We start from the raw sequence: 16,459 nt of genomic DNA, 5'->3' as shown, positions 1-16,459 counted from the left end.
GGGCTGTTTTTCGTTTTGTTTTTGTTTTTTGGAGCCGATCTGAGCTGCGTTGCAAGAGGCGCACAGCGCGCGCGTTCACTCAACGTTTGCAGTCCGGCGGCACCGGTTCGGTTCACGGCTCCACAAACCATAGCGCAGCAGGCAGACAAGCAGACAGTAAAAAAGCGAGTCTTAATAGTTCCCAAAAAAGAGCCCCTACTCTTCCCCTTCCTCGAAGACGACGGCGACGCGCGTGTCAACGTCTGCGTCTCTGCGACTGCTTTCGAATTCGTGCGAACTTGTGAACTTTCGTTTTTTCGGCAACGGCAACGGCAACAGCAACGGCTAAAGGATTGGATATAATCATAATGTATAAATATGTATAAAAAATATAAGTAAAGAAAAATGCACAAGGAAATGCAGTGAAAAATGGAAAACTATGCCTTGTAGTGCAGTGTTCATTAAAATAAATAAAAATAAATATCTAATGAACTTTGCAGCTAAAGCAAAAATAAATATATTTATATATTTTGAAATATATTAAGCTAGCTACATCGTGATACAAAGTGCAATAAAATATTTTAAGAAAGTAATAATAATAAACAAATAAGCAACCAAAAAGTTATAAACAAAACATTCGAAATAATATTTATTGGAAAATAAAACCTGCACCACAATCCACACAACCCACAAAATAACGTAGCAAAAAGCGCATAGCAACATTTGTTGTTATTTTTTTGCGCTACTCATTCAAGGTCAAACTTTTCTCATACAAACGGCGACTGCGACGGCGACAGTGGCGACGACTGCGAGAACCCCTTTAAACGGCAGCCAAAGCCCAAGCCCAGTCGCAGCGCCAATAAGTACGCGAAATAGTTGACAACAACAGCAACAAAGCGCGCACACACATAACAATAATAGAAGAAAAAAAAGGCAGAGCACAAAGCAACAAAAACAACAGCAATAGCAATAGCAATAGCGTAGGCAAAGGCAGCGCAGCGCAGCGGCAGAAGCGTCTACAATTGAGCATGCACAAAAGCGAATTGAGAAAAGTTTTTGCTGTTGTATTTTTAGCGTGACGCGCTCAGAAATTCTGTAAGCTCTCGCAAAGCTGCGCTTGCTGTCGCAGTTAGAACGTTAGCGACTGCGACAGTGACAGAGAAAACGCGCATACGATTAAAAGCTTTAATATTGTTTGTTTTAATTATTTATAAATAAAAATATTTTTTTTTGTTGAAGCGTGTGCGCTCAAAACTTTATTTCCAAATAAAATTCTCAACAAACAGAGCGCAGAAGCAGCAATAGCAGCATTGCCAGCCACAATGTTGCAGATCGCATTTAACTTATAAAACATAAACAATAGCAACATAGCAATAGACAATAGCAAAAAAAAAAAGAAAATATATTTCTAACGTTACGCTGGCAACAATGAGAATGGACTATCAAATGCCGCCGCCAGCTTTGGCGCTGCAACAGCAACAACAACAGCAACAGCAACATCAACAGCAGCAACAACAACAGCAGCAAACACACAATGCGCTGCAACATCAGCAAAATCAGCTGCAATTGCTGCAGCAACAACAACAGCAACAGCAACAACAGCAGCAGCAACAGCAACAAATGTTGGGCAACATGTCGCAGGCAACAACATTGCCACCGCTGAGCAGCTTGCCGCTGCAGGTGGTGCACAATCTGCCCCACTTGCTGGCTGGCAACACTAACAACAACAATGCGAATCTCACTGGCAACACTGTATCCTGCAACAACAACAATGGCAACAGCCAGGCTGGCAACAATTTGCTGCGCAACAGCATGCAACATCAGCAGCTGCTCAACAATCTCAGCAACAGCGGCAGCAACAACAACAACAACGCTGGCAACACGAACAATGTTGCCAACGGTGCCTTGCCACCGCCCACACAGCTGTTGCAACATCATTTGCAACATTTGGCGCATGTCAATGTGAATGCAGCGGCTGCTGTTGTTGCTGTTGCTGCCAACAATCTCAGCAGCAATCTGCAACATGTTGCTAGCAACAACACCAACAACAACAATAATAATACTATACTCAACCACAACAATCTCAATATAATCATCAATAACCACACCTCCAACAACAACAACAACAATCCAGCAACACCAAATGCAAATCTTGCAACAGCCACGCCCACTGTGAACACTGCCTCCGCCGTGGCGCAGCAGCAACAAGCGCATGAGAATAGTTTGGTTAACAGCTTGGTGGGCGTCATCAGTGGCAGCAACAACAACAACAACAGCACCAGCAACAACAACAATAACAACAACAACGCCAGCAACAACAACAACAACAATGGCGACGACAACAATCGCTGGACACAATTTCAGGTGCAACAGCTGTGGAAGCAACATGCTAACTATTTGAATGGTATGATTCGAGCAACATTTATTTTGTTTATAAACATTTGAGCACGACAGCAACTTGTTCTGTGACTGCAGTATTTCTGCTTAGGCACATGTTGCCGAACGGTGTAAGTTTATTCTAATCATGTGTTAGCAACATGGGAAAATATTTTTATCAAACAATATTTGACTGCATTGCACTAGTTGCTGCTGCAAAGCAACATGTTGCAGGAGGAATATGTTGCAGAGGCATTGATAAGCTACAAGGTGAAACTTTAACTCAGCTTAAAATTTTAGCAACATATGCTCGGGCTGAACTTTCAGCTTAGCAACATTTCTACATAAGCTTCGTTTTTAGAAACTTCTAAGTATTACATAATCTTTAGACATGCTTAGCTACATGTTGCTGAAGCATTTCAAGAGAGTCTGTCTTAGATTGTGAAAAGTGGACTCAGTTGAGCAACATGTTGCTAAGCATATTGCTTAAAGCTTTACTTGGCAACATGTGTCTAGCTAGCAGCCAGAAACATGTTGCCTACTTGATAGAGCAGCTGCTTCTGGTTTCTTCTAGTTATTGCCGCATCAATTCAGTTTTAACCTTGTTTTTGGTCTCTTCCTGTTCTGGCCACATTTGATTGCATGCTCGACTAATTATCGCCCGCTAATGACCCTGATTGGGTGTCAAAGTCAGCTTAAATCGATTGTCTGATGGGGGCTTCCCTTGAGGCTGCTCTATGGGTTCATTGCGGTGCGCTGACATTTTCCCATTTTCCCGCCATTTCCGTATTTGCCACTGGGGCGGCGAGCTCCGAGTCAAGCGTCTCAACTTTCAACTACACCTTTTGACACTCTCCACACACACACACAAAGACACTTGAGCTCCACAATCACTTTTGCTTTCAGTTTTTAACCCCCGCAAGGGCCGCAACATGTTGCGCCGCAACAACAGACAACTTTCGTTTCATATACAAGTATATATCTGTATATATATAACTGTCTCTGTATATCTGTCTAAAAAGTCAACTTTTGTTTTCATTTGGTTTCAACAAAAGTCCAGTCGATCGGCAGCTGCGGCCTTTTGTTATCGCCGCTTTATGGCCAAGATAGAAGTCCGGCTTCTGCTGCCCAAGCCCACTCGCAACAAAGGGGCAACTCCCCTGACCTCTGCCGCGCTCAGCAACATTGTCGCATAATTAATAAATGTCCAGCAACATTTACTTAACTCTCGTTGTTTCATTTTTTTTTCGACTGCCCCAAAATGCGTTTTTACTTTCATTGAGTCGACGACAAAGGCAAAGGCGAAGGCGAAGCGAAGTCGACGTCGCTGTCAGCGTCAGCAGCGACGCCGGCTAAGCAACATCACAAAAATGAACTTTCACTTTTTTTCGGCAGTTTTTAAATTCATTTCTTTCTTTCGTCTTCGTTTTTTGATATTTTTTCTTGGCATTTTATTTAATTTTTTTCGTTTTTAGTTTTATCTTCTTCTTCTTCGTTTTTTTGTATGCCGTTTGCTGCGCTTCTGCCTTTTGGGAAACATCAAACATCACAGCATAATTTTATCCATACCAAAAATGTACAAAATGTTTCGAAAGTTTTTTTCGCTCGCGTATTTTAAATCATTTTAATTATTAGAAATTTTTAAGCCAGTCTTTGGATACAACTTAATAAATATTATAGTAAACGTTTTAAACATTTTGCTTTCTTGAAGCTTGAATATGAGTTTTCTACCCAAGTTGGCTTCAAAAACATTTTTTTAATTTTTAAAAATATGTTTCTTTAAATTTTAGTATTTTGACTAAAGAATAAAAAATGTTTCAAAATTTTTAAAATATTTTTCATGTTTTTTAAAAATAGTTTTCAGTAATTTATGAAAAATTTTCCACTTTTGTTTTCAAAGTTTTCCAAAATTTTAGCATTATTAAATTTTTTTAAATGATTATGGAATTTTTTTCATAGATCTAAAATTTAAAAAAATTGTAATTGTATTTCTTTTGTCTTTTGAATAACTTTACAATATAATAATATATATATGATCGTACAATTCTGGGCTTTTGGCCAACTTTGTTACCCTAAACCCACCATGAATTATTGACTCGCACAAGTTTGTGGCTGAAACACGTTCAATGTTCTATCGGCTGCTTCTTCTTCTACAATTTCCAGCTGCTATCGCAGCCATGTTAGCGAATTGACTCATCGAGCCATTATTTTGCTGTTGGCCCAATCGCATGGAGCTCGAGCTGGCGCTGGTCAACAGGTTCCTTTGCGTGCTGTTGGCCACGAAACGTTTATCCAACAAAACAATTTGAAATGCATTTTGCGCATGTGCCAGCAGACATGACAAATTCGCAAATTGGCCGAGCAGAGCGACGCCGACGTCGGCGGCGCTGTCGCTGCTGTCACACACTCACCCAGATACCGACACTAGCGACGTTTATTACAGTTACTTCAATCAAAAAGGCAAAACACGGGCTACTCGTCTTGCAGCCAGGCAACTGATTGCTGCCAATTGTTGTTGTTGCTGTTGCCAGCAATTGTTGCTGCCGTGCAGTGGCAACAATTGCTGCTGCTACTGCTGCTGTTGCGCAATCGTGCGGTCAGCGGATCAACTGTAAAAACGTGCAACGTTTAGTGTTTAGGTGAGAAACGAGCGCAGTAAACGACGACGACGACGATGACAACGAAGAAGAAGAAGAAGAAGCAGAAATATCAGTGAAAGTGCGAGCGACACACGCGGCGTATGAGCAATATTTTAATTGCTACTGTTTCACACGTCGTCGCGCCTGTTGTCGTCGACTTTGTCTTCGCCTTCTTCGTCGTCTTCTCCTCCTTCTCCTGCTGCGGCGTCGTCGTTGCCATTGCCAAAAAGACCAGAAGCACTTTTTTAAGGCTCTCGCGTTGATTGAATTTCTGTTGTTGTTGTTGCTGTTGCTTTTGCTGTTTTTCTTGTGTTTCTTTTGATTACGTTTTAATTTACAGCTGCCACGCCCCCTTCGCCGCATACCTGTAGCCAATTTTGTTAGCTATTTGGGTTTCGGTGTCTGTTTTATATATTTTTATGGCATCTCTATATGCCAGCACACATATGTGTAGTTTTTATAGCCCGCTCGCGATATGAACAGCTATGATTAACATTATTGTCTGCTTCCTTATTTTAGCTAATTAACTGCACGACGGCTTTCTTTCAGCGAATTGCGGCTAATGTGGGGGAAAGACAGACAGAGATGGAGACAGAGGCAGACAGAGAGAGAGAGAGAGAGTGAGAGAGAGACGCATCTCTCTCTCTCTTTCAGTTGAAAATATGTTACAAAGTCGTTGGGCGTGGCGTGGCGTGAAGTGTTTTTTTTTTAGCTATTTTTTCACTTTCGCTGTTACAGTTTTTCCAGTTTTCCAATTAAACTATTGCAAAATAGGCTTTAGCCACGCTTTTGGCGTTTGTCAACACTAATTTGGCATTTATAATAGAGGAACTAAGTGTTGAGCAGACAAATTGGAGATGTAGCGGGGGTTTGGGTTTGAGTGTGGGTAGAGAGTTAAGGAACAGTCACTTGCAGGCAATGCCACTCTATGTGATTCTCAAAAAATCAGAAAAACTTCATAGCGCATAGAGCAAAGTAAAGACAGAGGTAAGAAGAGAGGCAGAGACAGAAATAGAGAAAAAGTGAATAAAAGACAGAGAGAGAGAGAATAAATTCATTATGACAAAAGATAACTCCATATCTTAACTTTTAAATAGTCGAATCTTTTGGAATCATTAAAAAACACAATGAAATTTGACATTTATAAATGCAAAAGAAAGCGTTGATTAATCGAAAAGCCGTTACAAAATTAGACTTAACTTAGCCACGGAAATTTCACAGTTCATCTATGCAAAAAAAAAGACAAATGTTGGCCAAAACCAATTAAAAAGTTAACCATAGATTGACAAACCAGCTCTTAGGCCGACTAAGCTTGACTTTTTATGCTAACGAAACCCGGAAATCAAATGAAAAATAAAAAAATGGCCAACACATTTTCCCACACATAATTAATTTGATACACCGTACAAATGAAAGAAGGTAAATTAAAGCAAGCAAAAAAAAACACAAATTAAACATAAAAAGTGCTTCAGCAAATAAAAAAACAGCGCTATGCAAATGAGCGCGAATGCGGAATGAATGCAATGCACAACAACAACAACACGGACAACAGCAACAATCACAGTTACAACAACAACAACTAGCGACAACACAACAATCGAAAGTGTTACACTTTCTGCACTTCAGCAAAATGCAGTGAAACAAAACAAGAGCCAACGGAGCCATAAACGAGTGCCATGTAATATACGAAAGCAAAAAGAAGAAATAAAGCAACAACAGCATTGCAGTAAAAATTACCGCAATTGCGCCATCGACGCAACGCATGCGCCAACAGCTAAGTCGACGTCGACAGCGCCGCCGAAACAGGTGAAAGGGGCGTGCATGCAGCAGCGACTGCGACTGAGCGAGCGACAGCGGCAGCAAAATACATACGTGCCGAATACGCTGCCTCAATTGTTGAGCTGGACTCAAAGCAAAACGGCAAAAAAAAATCGCTTGCATTGCATAACATTTACGAGCTAGCTGCAAAACTAGCTGTAAAAAAAATGCTCAGCCAAAAACATCATATTCTACAAGCGTTTCGGCTGATCTAGCTGCGCAGTCAACAATCACTGCCAAACACGCTTCTATACACACTATGTTACTTCACTTGGATGTCAATGTCAGGGGTCTTTGCTGTCTCGCTTGTGTTCTACTTTTGCGCTTAGAATGCCGTTTCGCATATATTGCTGGCGCGCAGTTATTGTCTTTCTCTCGCTCGCACTCTTTCTTGCTTTCTTTGCTGTTGCTGTTGGTGAGAACTGGTTTTCATTCAATTTGGTTGGGTTTTTCGGGGGTTTTTGTTTTATTGTTGTTATTTTTATCTTTGCTGTTCATCCGCTCAGTTGACTTGTTTGCACTGTTGTTGCTGCTGCTGCTGGTTGCAGGAGATTTTACTCTCACTTTCATTTTATTGCGCACCATGCTTAAAATGCAGTTCAGCGAGCATTGATGGGTGGAGGAGGGTTAGGGCAGTCGCTTTTATTGCCTCGAAACGGATGTGCGATCGATATGAAGTCGCAGCAAACTGAATGTTAAATTTATAACAAGGAAATTTTTTGGAAGAGGACTTTGTTTTGGCAGAAATTTTTACTGATTTTATATATATCTTTAAATCCAAATAACTTAAATTAAGTTTATTACCTACCTGTAGATGTCTCTTAAATACAAAAATCGTTTATGGTCTATTCTGCAGACGCTTAGCTAAAATATTTAAAATTTTTATTGGTATAAAACCTTCCCGGTTGTCACAGCTCCACTTAAAAATACGCAAATATTAACAGCAACAACGACAACTATAACAAAACGCAGCTTCATACTAAATGGAAACAGCAAAAGTGAAAGTTTAATGTGCCATTAAAATAATAATAAAAAAACAAAAAACCTACATCAAAGTCCACTAAAAATTGTGACCAACTTGTCCATTAGCACAACAAAGGCCCAGGCCAGAGGCTAACAATTTATAGAAATAATATTAATAGTAATAATAATAACAGAAAACGACGCACACAAAAGGCCAACAAATTATGCCCAAAAAAAAGTGAGCTTTATTTTCACCTCAAACAAAAAAAAAACGCTATAAATTTTGTTGTCGTAGGCCTGGGTGCGCGTTTCTAATGAAAGTGATACAAAAAAGCCAAAAAATAAAATGAAAAAAAATAAATAAAAAAAATAATCATAGCGGAAACCAAATGCAAAAAAGTCACGAAAATTATGCAAATTATTTTAATTACAAATGAGAAACTACAACAAGAAATGCCCATAAAAAGGGCTACAAAATATAGCGCGCTTTGTTGCTGGGCCGCTAAAAATACCCAAAAAAAAAAGAGAAACAACAACAATGGCAACAACAATAACAACAGCAGCAGCGACGCACAGTTGACCCACTTAAATTGGCAAGAGAAACTGTAAATGAAACCGAGCCAATGCCAAAGCCGACCGATCAAAGCCGACGCTCAGCCGAAGTCGTTGGCTGTGCTAAAAATAAACCGTGCGCCAAATTCTGCTGCTCCTGCACTGCCTTCTCCCTTTCTCTCTTTGCCCTTGCAGCTCCTTCTACGCTTTATCAGCTGCAGCAGTGAAAGTGACAGCGAGATACACAAAGTTATCACACGCATATATTGCCGCTGTTATTGGCTGCCTAGCTTTAACTGTTGTTTTATTCATTTCATGTTTTGCCTGGCACCAAATTCTCTGACTCCTTCGCTGTCTCCCTTGCTCTTCATTCTGCTCTTACTCCTGCTTCTGTAACAGTGAAAGTGACAGACAGATAGATGCTTCAAATTATCTCACTCATATATTTTTGCTCTTATTGATATTTAAAATTCTATTTCATATATTTTATTATGTTTCGTTTTTGTTTTGTTTCGTTTCGTTTCACACTAGCTGTATATTATGTATTTTGCACTTCTTTCTATCTTTCATTTTTTTTTCTGTTTTTACAGGCAGGAAATCTCCATTTTTGGGTTTTATTTGCAAAGCAAACGGTAACTTTTTTCAGTTCTTTTTCGTTTTGTTCTCTTTTGTTTATAGCACGCAAATGTTGTTAAATGTTTTGTTTTGTTTATTTTATTTGTAATATCTGCAAAAATTGTGAATGTATTAGATTTTTGCTTGTTTGCCTTGCTTTACGTTCTTAGCGTTATGTCATTTACCCATAAATATTTATTTTCTCACATGCATCCCACCACATGTTTAACCTTTTAGCCAACTTAATTTGTCATTTGTTGATTTCCTTTCTCTCGCTAAAAAAAGCCATCAGTTAAGCAAAACTAACAGCAAACCAAAAATTTCCCAAACATAAATCCTAGAGCTAACAACGCAAAGCAAACAGCAGAGACCAACAAATAAAATCAAATACAAATGCCTAATTAAAAAGCCAAATACGTCATGTTGCCAGCCCGCATGCAGATTTGCAAGTCCTAATTTCGAGTGAGTGTGAGTGAGTGAACGTGTGTGTGTTTGCTTTTGTTGCTATTACTTCACAATTCACATGCAACACAAACACTTGCGCACTTTTCACTTACGCTTCGCTGCCAGCGGCAAACGTAAAGAAAAGCACTGAAAAGAAAAGAAAAGAAAATATTACTTCACTGCCACAGACCAGAAATGTGGTCGTCGTAGACGTCGTCGTCGCATAAAATTTCGCAATAGTTGGTAATTCGCCTAAAAAGCAACAGTTACAAAAACAGTTAAAACTTCGCAAATGAAAGTGAGAGTGAATAAGAAAGCGGAAACTAATGCAAGCGAAACCAAAAAACGAAAACCTTAAAAAAACGACGACCACGGCAACTGGTTTGTGCCGACGGCGTCGGCGCAGACTTCGGTTGAAACTCGTTTGGCTGTAAAATGTGCAAGAAATCAAAGAGCGCGTCGCTGTTTAACAGTGACAGCAGCAGCGCAGCTAGCAGCGCAGCAGCAGCAACAGCCACAGCACGCTCAGCTGCGCCTGCGCAGCGTCAATTGAGCGAAGCTTTTTGTTTGAGTGCGCCGTTGAGTGAGGCGGCGATAAAAATCAGTTGAAAGCTGAAATTTCACTTTCGCTTTTAGCTGCCGCTGGCTGCGCTGTCGTCGAAGTCTGCGCTGCTTCAGCTGCTTCCTCTGTTGTTTGCTTTGTTTGTCCCGCTCTAACGCCTTGCTGTTTGGGTATTTCGCTGCGTTTTGTTTGCCGTTAGACGAGGCGAATGCGGAAATTGATTTTTTATTTTCTTGCCAAAAGATTTGCCCTGTTTTATATATGTATATTATATATTTCTTGAAAGTTTATAGTAAGGCGCATTTAGTATACGCCATGTTGACCCACTTTAAAGCCTGACAGCTGCCTAAGTAGTGCTCAGGCCCTTATCGATTCACTATATGCACTTGACAGTTGCAACAACAAAAAACTACTCTACAAATTAGTGGAAAAACAAAAATACCTAAGCACCCAGCGTTATCAGTGCCATTTGCCATTTGCCATTTGCCGTTGTCGTTGTCGTTGTCTATCTATGATTAATAATAGTTTGTAATAATGATGTGCAATTTGTCCTTGGTTAGCTTTCAAGAACTTAACTCTATGATTTGTGCACTGTAAATTGACATGGACTTTCTTGTTGCAGGCAAATCCACATCGAATAGCAAAGAAATCATCTGCCCCGATGACAAATACAAAGAGGAGGGCGACATTTGGAATGTTGAGGCGCAAACCGCATTTCTTGGCCCCAATCTGTGGGACAAAACCTTGCCCTACGATGCGGACCTCAAGGTAACACAAGTTAGTATCATTATCATCGCTGCGTAGTGGCTGCGTCTGTTTTACTACACCCCAACCCAACCAACCTCCAAAACACACACGAAATTGCAAGCGAAACAGTTAAACACACTCACACACACGCCTATACATACACACGCACACACAGATTAACCCGAGTCTTGGTGCTTAACGTAGTGCGAGAATTGCATTCTCATCATTTTGTATATATATTTATGGTATTTATTAAATACTGTACAGTTTATGTCCCCCATAGCAAATATTGACTAATACAAAATACACTACTCAACACAAATGCTGTATTTATTATACACTAAATGTAATTACATTTCAATTACCAATGCAATTGCATTTTGAAATTTGAAATTTAATTATTTCCTTTGAAAGTGATGGCAGTAAAGGCTTTTTAATTACTTAATTACTGATTTAAAAACTTAATTACTTACGTAATTCTTTTATTAATTTGAGTAATAGAATACGAATACTTTTTTCTGAAATTAAATAATATTCGCAAAACTTAGGCTTGTTTAACATAGTTTCTTAAGTAATTAAAGCCAAAAAAAGTAATTACTCAGTAATTATGCATAGCTAAAATCACTTTCACAGTAATTACGTGAGGCAAATGCAATTACGGCATCTCAGGCTGCATTTTATTGCTGTAATTGAATAGTGCACAAAGTAATTATGCTTGGTAATTGGTAATTAAACACTACAAAACCAAACAGATTTCGTGAAGTGCTGTTAAACTATTGTTGCTGCTGTTTCGGCTGCTGTGTGACAGCTGAGAGAGTTCAATTGTAAACAATTCTTTTTCGTATGCAGTATGCGGACTTGGACGAGTTCTTGTCGGAGAACAATATACCCGACGGCCTGCCGGGCACCCATTTGGGCCATGCGGGCGGCCTCGGCCATCGATCCGATTCCCTGAGCCATGCAGCTGGCCTGTCCCTGGGTCTGGGGAACATAACCACAAAGCGCGAGCGATCGCCGTCGCCCTCGGATTGCATTAGTCCCGACACGCTAAATCCGCCATCGCCGGCCGAATCAAGTGAGTATATGAAGAGGCACACACTCACAAAGAGAAAGAGAGAGGGAGAGAGAATGATAATTTTAATTAACTTTAAATTTGTTACTTAAAAAAAAAAGAAAAATGAAAAAACACAAATGGAATGGACATTGCGCCTCTTTAACTATCGAATATATATTTAATATATAAGCATAAATAATTTTGATATATACTGACGATAAATATACCACATATATCTATATATACCACACATAAATAAGCTATGCATCTAAGAACATATGAACCACATAAGAAATGAAATAGAAAATGTTTTTGCTCATGTCTTATCAAATGCTAAATGTTAAAGGCTGATTTCATTCCAATTTGTGCGAGAATCAAGGCAAATCTTTCAATTTGAGTTTGAATTTGAGTTTGAGTTTGAGTTTGAGTTCGATTCGTGCTCATTTGAATTTTGATTTTCCATATTCGATTTTCGATTTTTGATTTTCCATTTTCCATTTTCTGTTCTGTTTATCGATCTGAAAGTGAGTCCAGTTTGTATTTGATTTGATTACGAGTATAGCACGAACAGTCTGTGAAGAACATTGTTAACATTTAGTATTTGATATTCCAGCATTTTCATTCGCATCGTCGGGGCGGGACTTTGATCCGCGCACCAGAGCATTCTCCGACGAAGAGCTCAAACCGCAGCCGATGATTAAAAAGTCACGCAAACAATTTGTTCCAGATGAGCTCAAGGACGACAAATACTGGGCCCGACGACGAAAGAACAACATCGCGGCCAAACGGTCCAGAGACGCGCGTCGCCAGAAGGAGAATCAGATTGCGATGCGTGCACGCTACTTGGAGAAGGAAGTGAGTAGAGCGACTGATCGATAAATCGATAACATTCATTTATTTTCGCCTCTCCCCAACCTCTAGAATGCCACGTTACATCAGGAGGTCGAGCAGCTAAAACAGGAGAACATGGACTTGCGTGCGCGTCTATCGAAATTCCAGGATGTGTAATGAACATAAATAAAGATGTAAAAATGTGACTTTGAGCGATACGAAATACCACATCAACAATTACATTATAAACAATAATAATAATAATAATACTATTAAACTCTATCGTCTATCGATAACTGACAAAAACAACAAAAATTATGCTAAAATAACTTTTAGTGAAGAGACAAAATGAAAGCAAAAACAATTTATACATGAATCAACATGTATATATCTTACTATATAACAAGTTATATATATATATATAAATATATATTATATTAAGTAAGCACACACACACACATCTACACACACCTACACAGCGGATATTTATTTTAAACTTAACGTAAAACTAAATGCAAAAATAACTAAAAAAAAACATCAAATTGTAACTTAAATTCTTAGTGTAGCGCAAGAAAAACAAACAATGTCTCTCGATAACAAACTATCGATAACCTGTTAAAGAGTACCGTTAGCCGAAGCAAACATGGAAGCCCCTTATTAACTCTAGATTTGTTAATTTTTAATGCAAAAAGAACTTTTGTTATTAGTCTTAGCGAACAGCGATAGAACCCCATATATATACACACATATATCTATCGATAACACATCAACTTCTAGTTTTCTTTTACTCTTTGTTAAGTTTTGTTAGTTAATTTTCTTTGCTTTCCCAAAAAACAACACATAAATCGCGCATATGTAAATAATTTCGTTGCCTATTCTACAATTGACTCAAGTAAAACACCTAAAAACCCAAAAAAAAAATCTACAAAAATTTATATATATATATATATAAAATGTTATTGAATAAAGAAGAAGAAGAAGCAGACGCAGAACCATTTAGAAATGAGCAAAAGAACTTCCCTCCTCAGTTGCCGCGCGCCAAGGGGCAAGGCAACTGTTAGTCTAAGCGAACTATGATTTTTCTTACACACACCTACACACACACTTACATATATCTATATATAGAAACTATATATCATAAATTTGATTATGGTAAACCTATTATTTGATAGTTTTTCTTTGTTATTTGTTGAGAATAAAACTAGACGAAGTAGCAGCCGAATTGCATAACTAAGCGCGCGTATAGTCAGCTGCAAAATATGATTTATAAGTTTTCTAACCGCCCTCGAAGCGCTTTCTAACATTTGCCACATTTGACGTTTCTGCAGTTGAACGATTGGACAAAGCTTTGCATCTGTAAAATTAATATATATATATGTAAATTTCAGAACTTATAGAACCAACCTCTCTACAGACACTTCTAAATAAAATAATAAGCAACACTTTCCACGATATATATGCATATATTTATTATAGTGGTTGCACATGGTCAGCTAATATGATATACTATGCAACTTTTCTGACAACCCTCGTCATTTATGAGACTTCAAATCTTTTGACATTTCGTTAATCAGCTTATTTTGTATATCAAAATGTTCTGTGCATGCAATTAAATGTCAGCTATGCTTGACAACTTTTCAAACCACCCTCGAACTAACTCAAACTTACCCTTCTATGGTAGAGTTCTTACCACTCGACACTTCTATCTATATATGCATACATATTTTGTGCCCCTTTAGTTCATGATATCATATGCTTACAACTTGTCTGACTACTCTCGCACTGCAGCTTCTATAAATTCGAAAACTTTCACAGTTTTGCAATTCTCTATATATATTATTTGTTTGCTAACAGTCAAATGCTGCGCTATGCTTCACAACTTTTCGAACCAACCTCTAGCCCTTAGCTCTATTTTTTATGAAACCTTTCACAATGAATATATATATGTATATATATATATATATATATATTTTTATTGTTTTTTAATTAATTAATAATTTGTTTGGTGTGATTTTGCAAAGATCTTAAATCTTAATACAATTATATATTATGATCCATAATATATTATCATTATTATGATTATGATTATGATTATTATGATTATTATTATTACTGTTTACAGTTTTTAAGTTAAGTTCTATTTTTATTTGTTAAACATTGAGTTACATTTACCTGCAAACCTAGCTAAACTAAGCCTAACAAATAAACAAAACAAAAAAAAACCAGAAAAACCCAAAAAAGAAAAACAACAAATACAACTGAAAATCTAAGAAAAATCAAATAAAATTTTATACAAAAAAAAGCAAAAAACAAAAAAAAACAGACGAAAAAAATTCATTTGGAAATTCTATTTTTTATGCAAATTACAAATTTAAGAAGTTTTATTTATTTTTTAAAAACGAAAAAGCAAAAACAAAAGCGTAGCAAACAAAGCAAAAGCAAAAGAGAAAGCGAAAGAGAAAGAAAACGATAATAAAAATGCTTACAAAAATAATTTGAAATATTTATTATATTTTTTTTGTTCTGTTTTTATCAAATTATATATATGAAGCAATGATCTCAAGAGGAAATACCGAAACTAACCCTAACGACAGGCCGCAGGACATTTGCTAGATAAACGCGTTTATCTCAGATGTTTATCTAGATGACAGTTTGTATAGCGATAATACTAGAGCGAGTTGCACCCAGCGTTTAGTCCAGACAAACTTCCAACAATCGAATCCTAAACCTAACCTAACCTTAAACAAATAAAAGCCTTTTGCACTGCTAAGAAACCACCTAGACAGAGAGAGAGGAGAGCGAGAGAGAAAATAAAAGAAAAACTAAAAAAAAATAAGAAAATGGAAAATTATAGAAAATTCGTATCATGTCAAAGTTTTGAGCTTCGGTTGTTTTGTAAAGTTACACAGATATTATACGATAACGATAACGATAACTACAGTAGTGTACTTCGATTAACTTCACAAACTAAGCAATTGCTACATATATTTGTACTATATATACATATATATATAGTCTAAACAAAAATCGTGTTATATTTATATAAAAATATTTATGTCTAAGATACAAAATGCGCATAGAGGTGAAAAACTATAGAAAAACTATAGAGAAACATAGGCAAAAATGATATGCATTAAGTGTGTAGCCCCAGCGACTGTGGACGAGTGCTGGCTCAAGCTGCCAGTGAGACCAGCCCAGAGAAAAAAACAGCTAAATACAAAATTAAGTATTTCAATTTGAGTTTTTGTTTGTCTGAAATATTAAAAATGTTGACAGTTTTTTAGTGCAATTTAAAGTGGTTCAAGTATACAGAGCTTAGCAAAAAGTTAATAGTTTTTGATATTTGTCAAATGAGTTTGTATTTAATATATATATTTTGTGTATGTCTAGCTCATTTTCAATGTTTTACGAATAAAGTTAAAGTTTTGGCAGCTAATTTGTGTACCTCAAATTTGTAGCATACTTTTGTGCGCGGGACATAAATACTCACAAAATGTAAAATTTTTGGTTAAGAAATATAGCATACTTCTAGGCAGTAAAATTCCTTCATTTATACCCAATTCGTTTAAATTAAATTAAATTATATTATTTATGGTTTAAAAAAAATACTTAAAATTTTTAAAAATTCTTTAAAATATCTTTAAATTTTTTTTGTGCTAAATTATTAGTCTAGTCTTAAGCATGGCCAGCGCGCATAAAAATATCCACTATAGTAGTGGAAATTAAAAGAGTAAACTCAAATTTAATTAGTTTCAAGGTAGTCAAAAAACTGTTAACAAAATATAAAAATTGGAAAAATTCGTTTATAAATTTTTCATAAATTTAAATTTAAAAATTTTCCGCATTCCCTTGTGAAGTCTTCGTGTGAGCTCACTTAAA

General features: G+C 37.2%; 1 protein-coding gene across 10 annotated transcripts in view; it reads left to right on the top strand.

Annotated features, from left to right (window-relative positions):
• LOC111603048 (hepatic leukemia factor) overlaps nucleotides 1-12,806 on the top strand; it is a 68,281-nt gene extending 55,475 nt beyond the window's left edge. For 3 of the 10 annotated variants that reach the window (XM_023320496.2, XM_023320494.2, XM_023320501.2), the window contains 5 exons: nucleotides 8,918-8,959; nucleotides 10,571-10,725; nucleotides 11,545-11,770; nucleotides 12,363-12,604; nucleotides 12,671-12,806. In XM_023320496.2, coding sequence (XP_023176264.1) covers nucleotides 8,918-8,959; nucleotides 10,571-10,725; nucleotides 11,545-11,770; nucleotides 12,363-12,604; nucleotides 12,671-12,757 — 752 coding nt within the window. In that variant the 3' untranslated portion in view covers nucleotides 12,758-12,806. Of the gene's footprint in view, nucleotides 1-1,250; nucleotides 2,384-8,917; nucleotides 8,960-10,570; nucleotides 10,726-11,544; nucleotides 11,771-12,362; nucleotides 12,605-12,670 lie in introns of those variants that run through there. The other 7 variants (XM_023320499.2, XM_023320498.2, XM_023320502.2 and 4 more) reach the window with 5 other exon arrangements.
• The last annotated feature ends 3,653 nt before the right edge of the window (nucleotides 12,807-16,459 follow it).

Source organism: Drosophila hydei, unplaced genomic scaffold (assembly GCF_003285905.1).
Source record: "Drosophila hydei strain 15085-1641.00,03,60 unplaced genomic scaffold, DhydRS2 tig00000001-arrow-pilon, whole genome shotgun sequence".
NCBI lineage: Eukaryota > Metazoa > Arthropoda > Insecta > Diptera > Drosophilidae > Drosophila > Drosophila hydei.
Note: the sequence above shows the minus strand (reverse complement) of the source record. Positions and strands in the feature narration are given on the sequence as shown.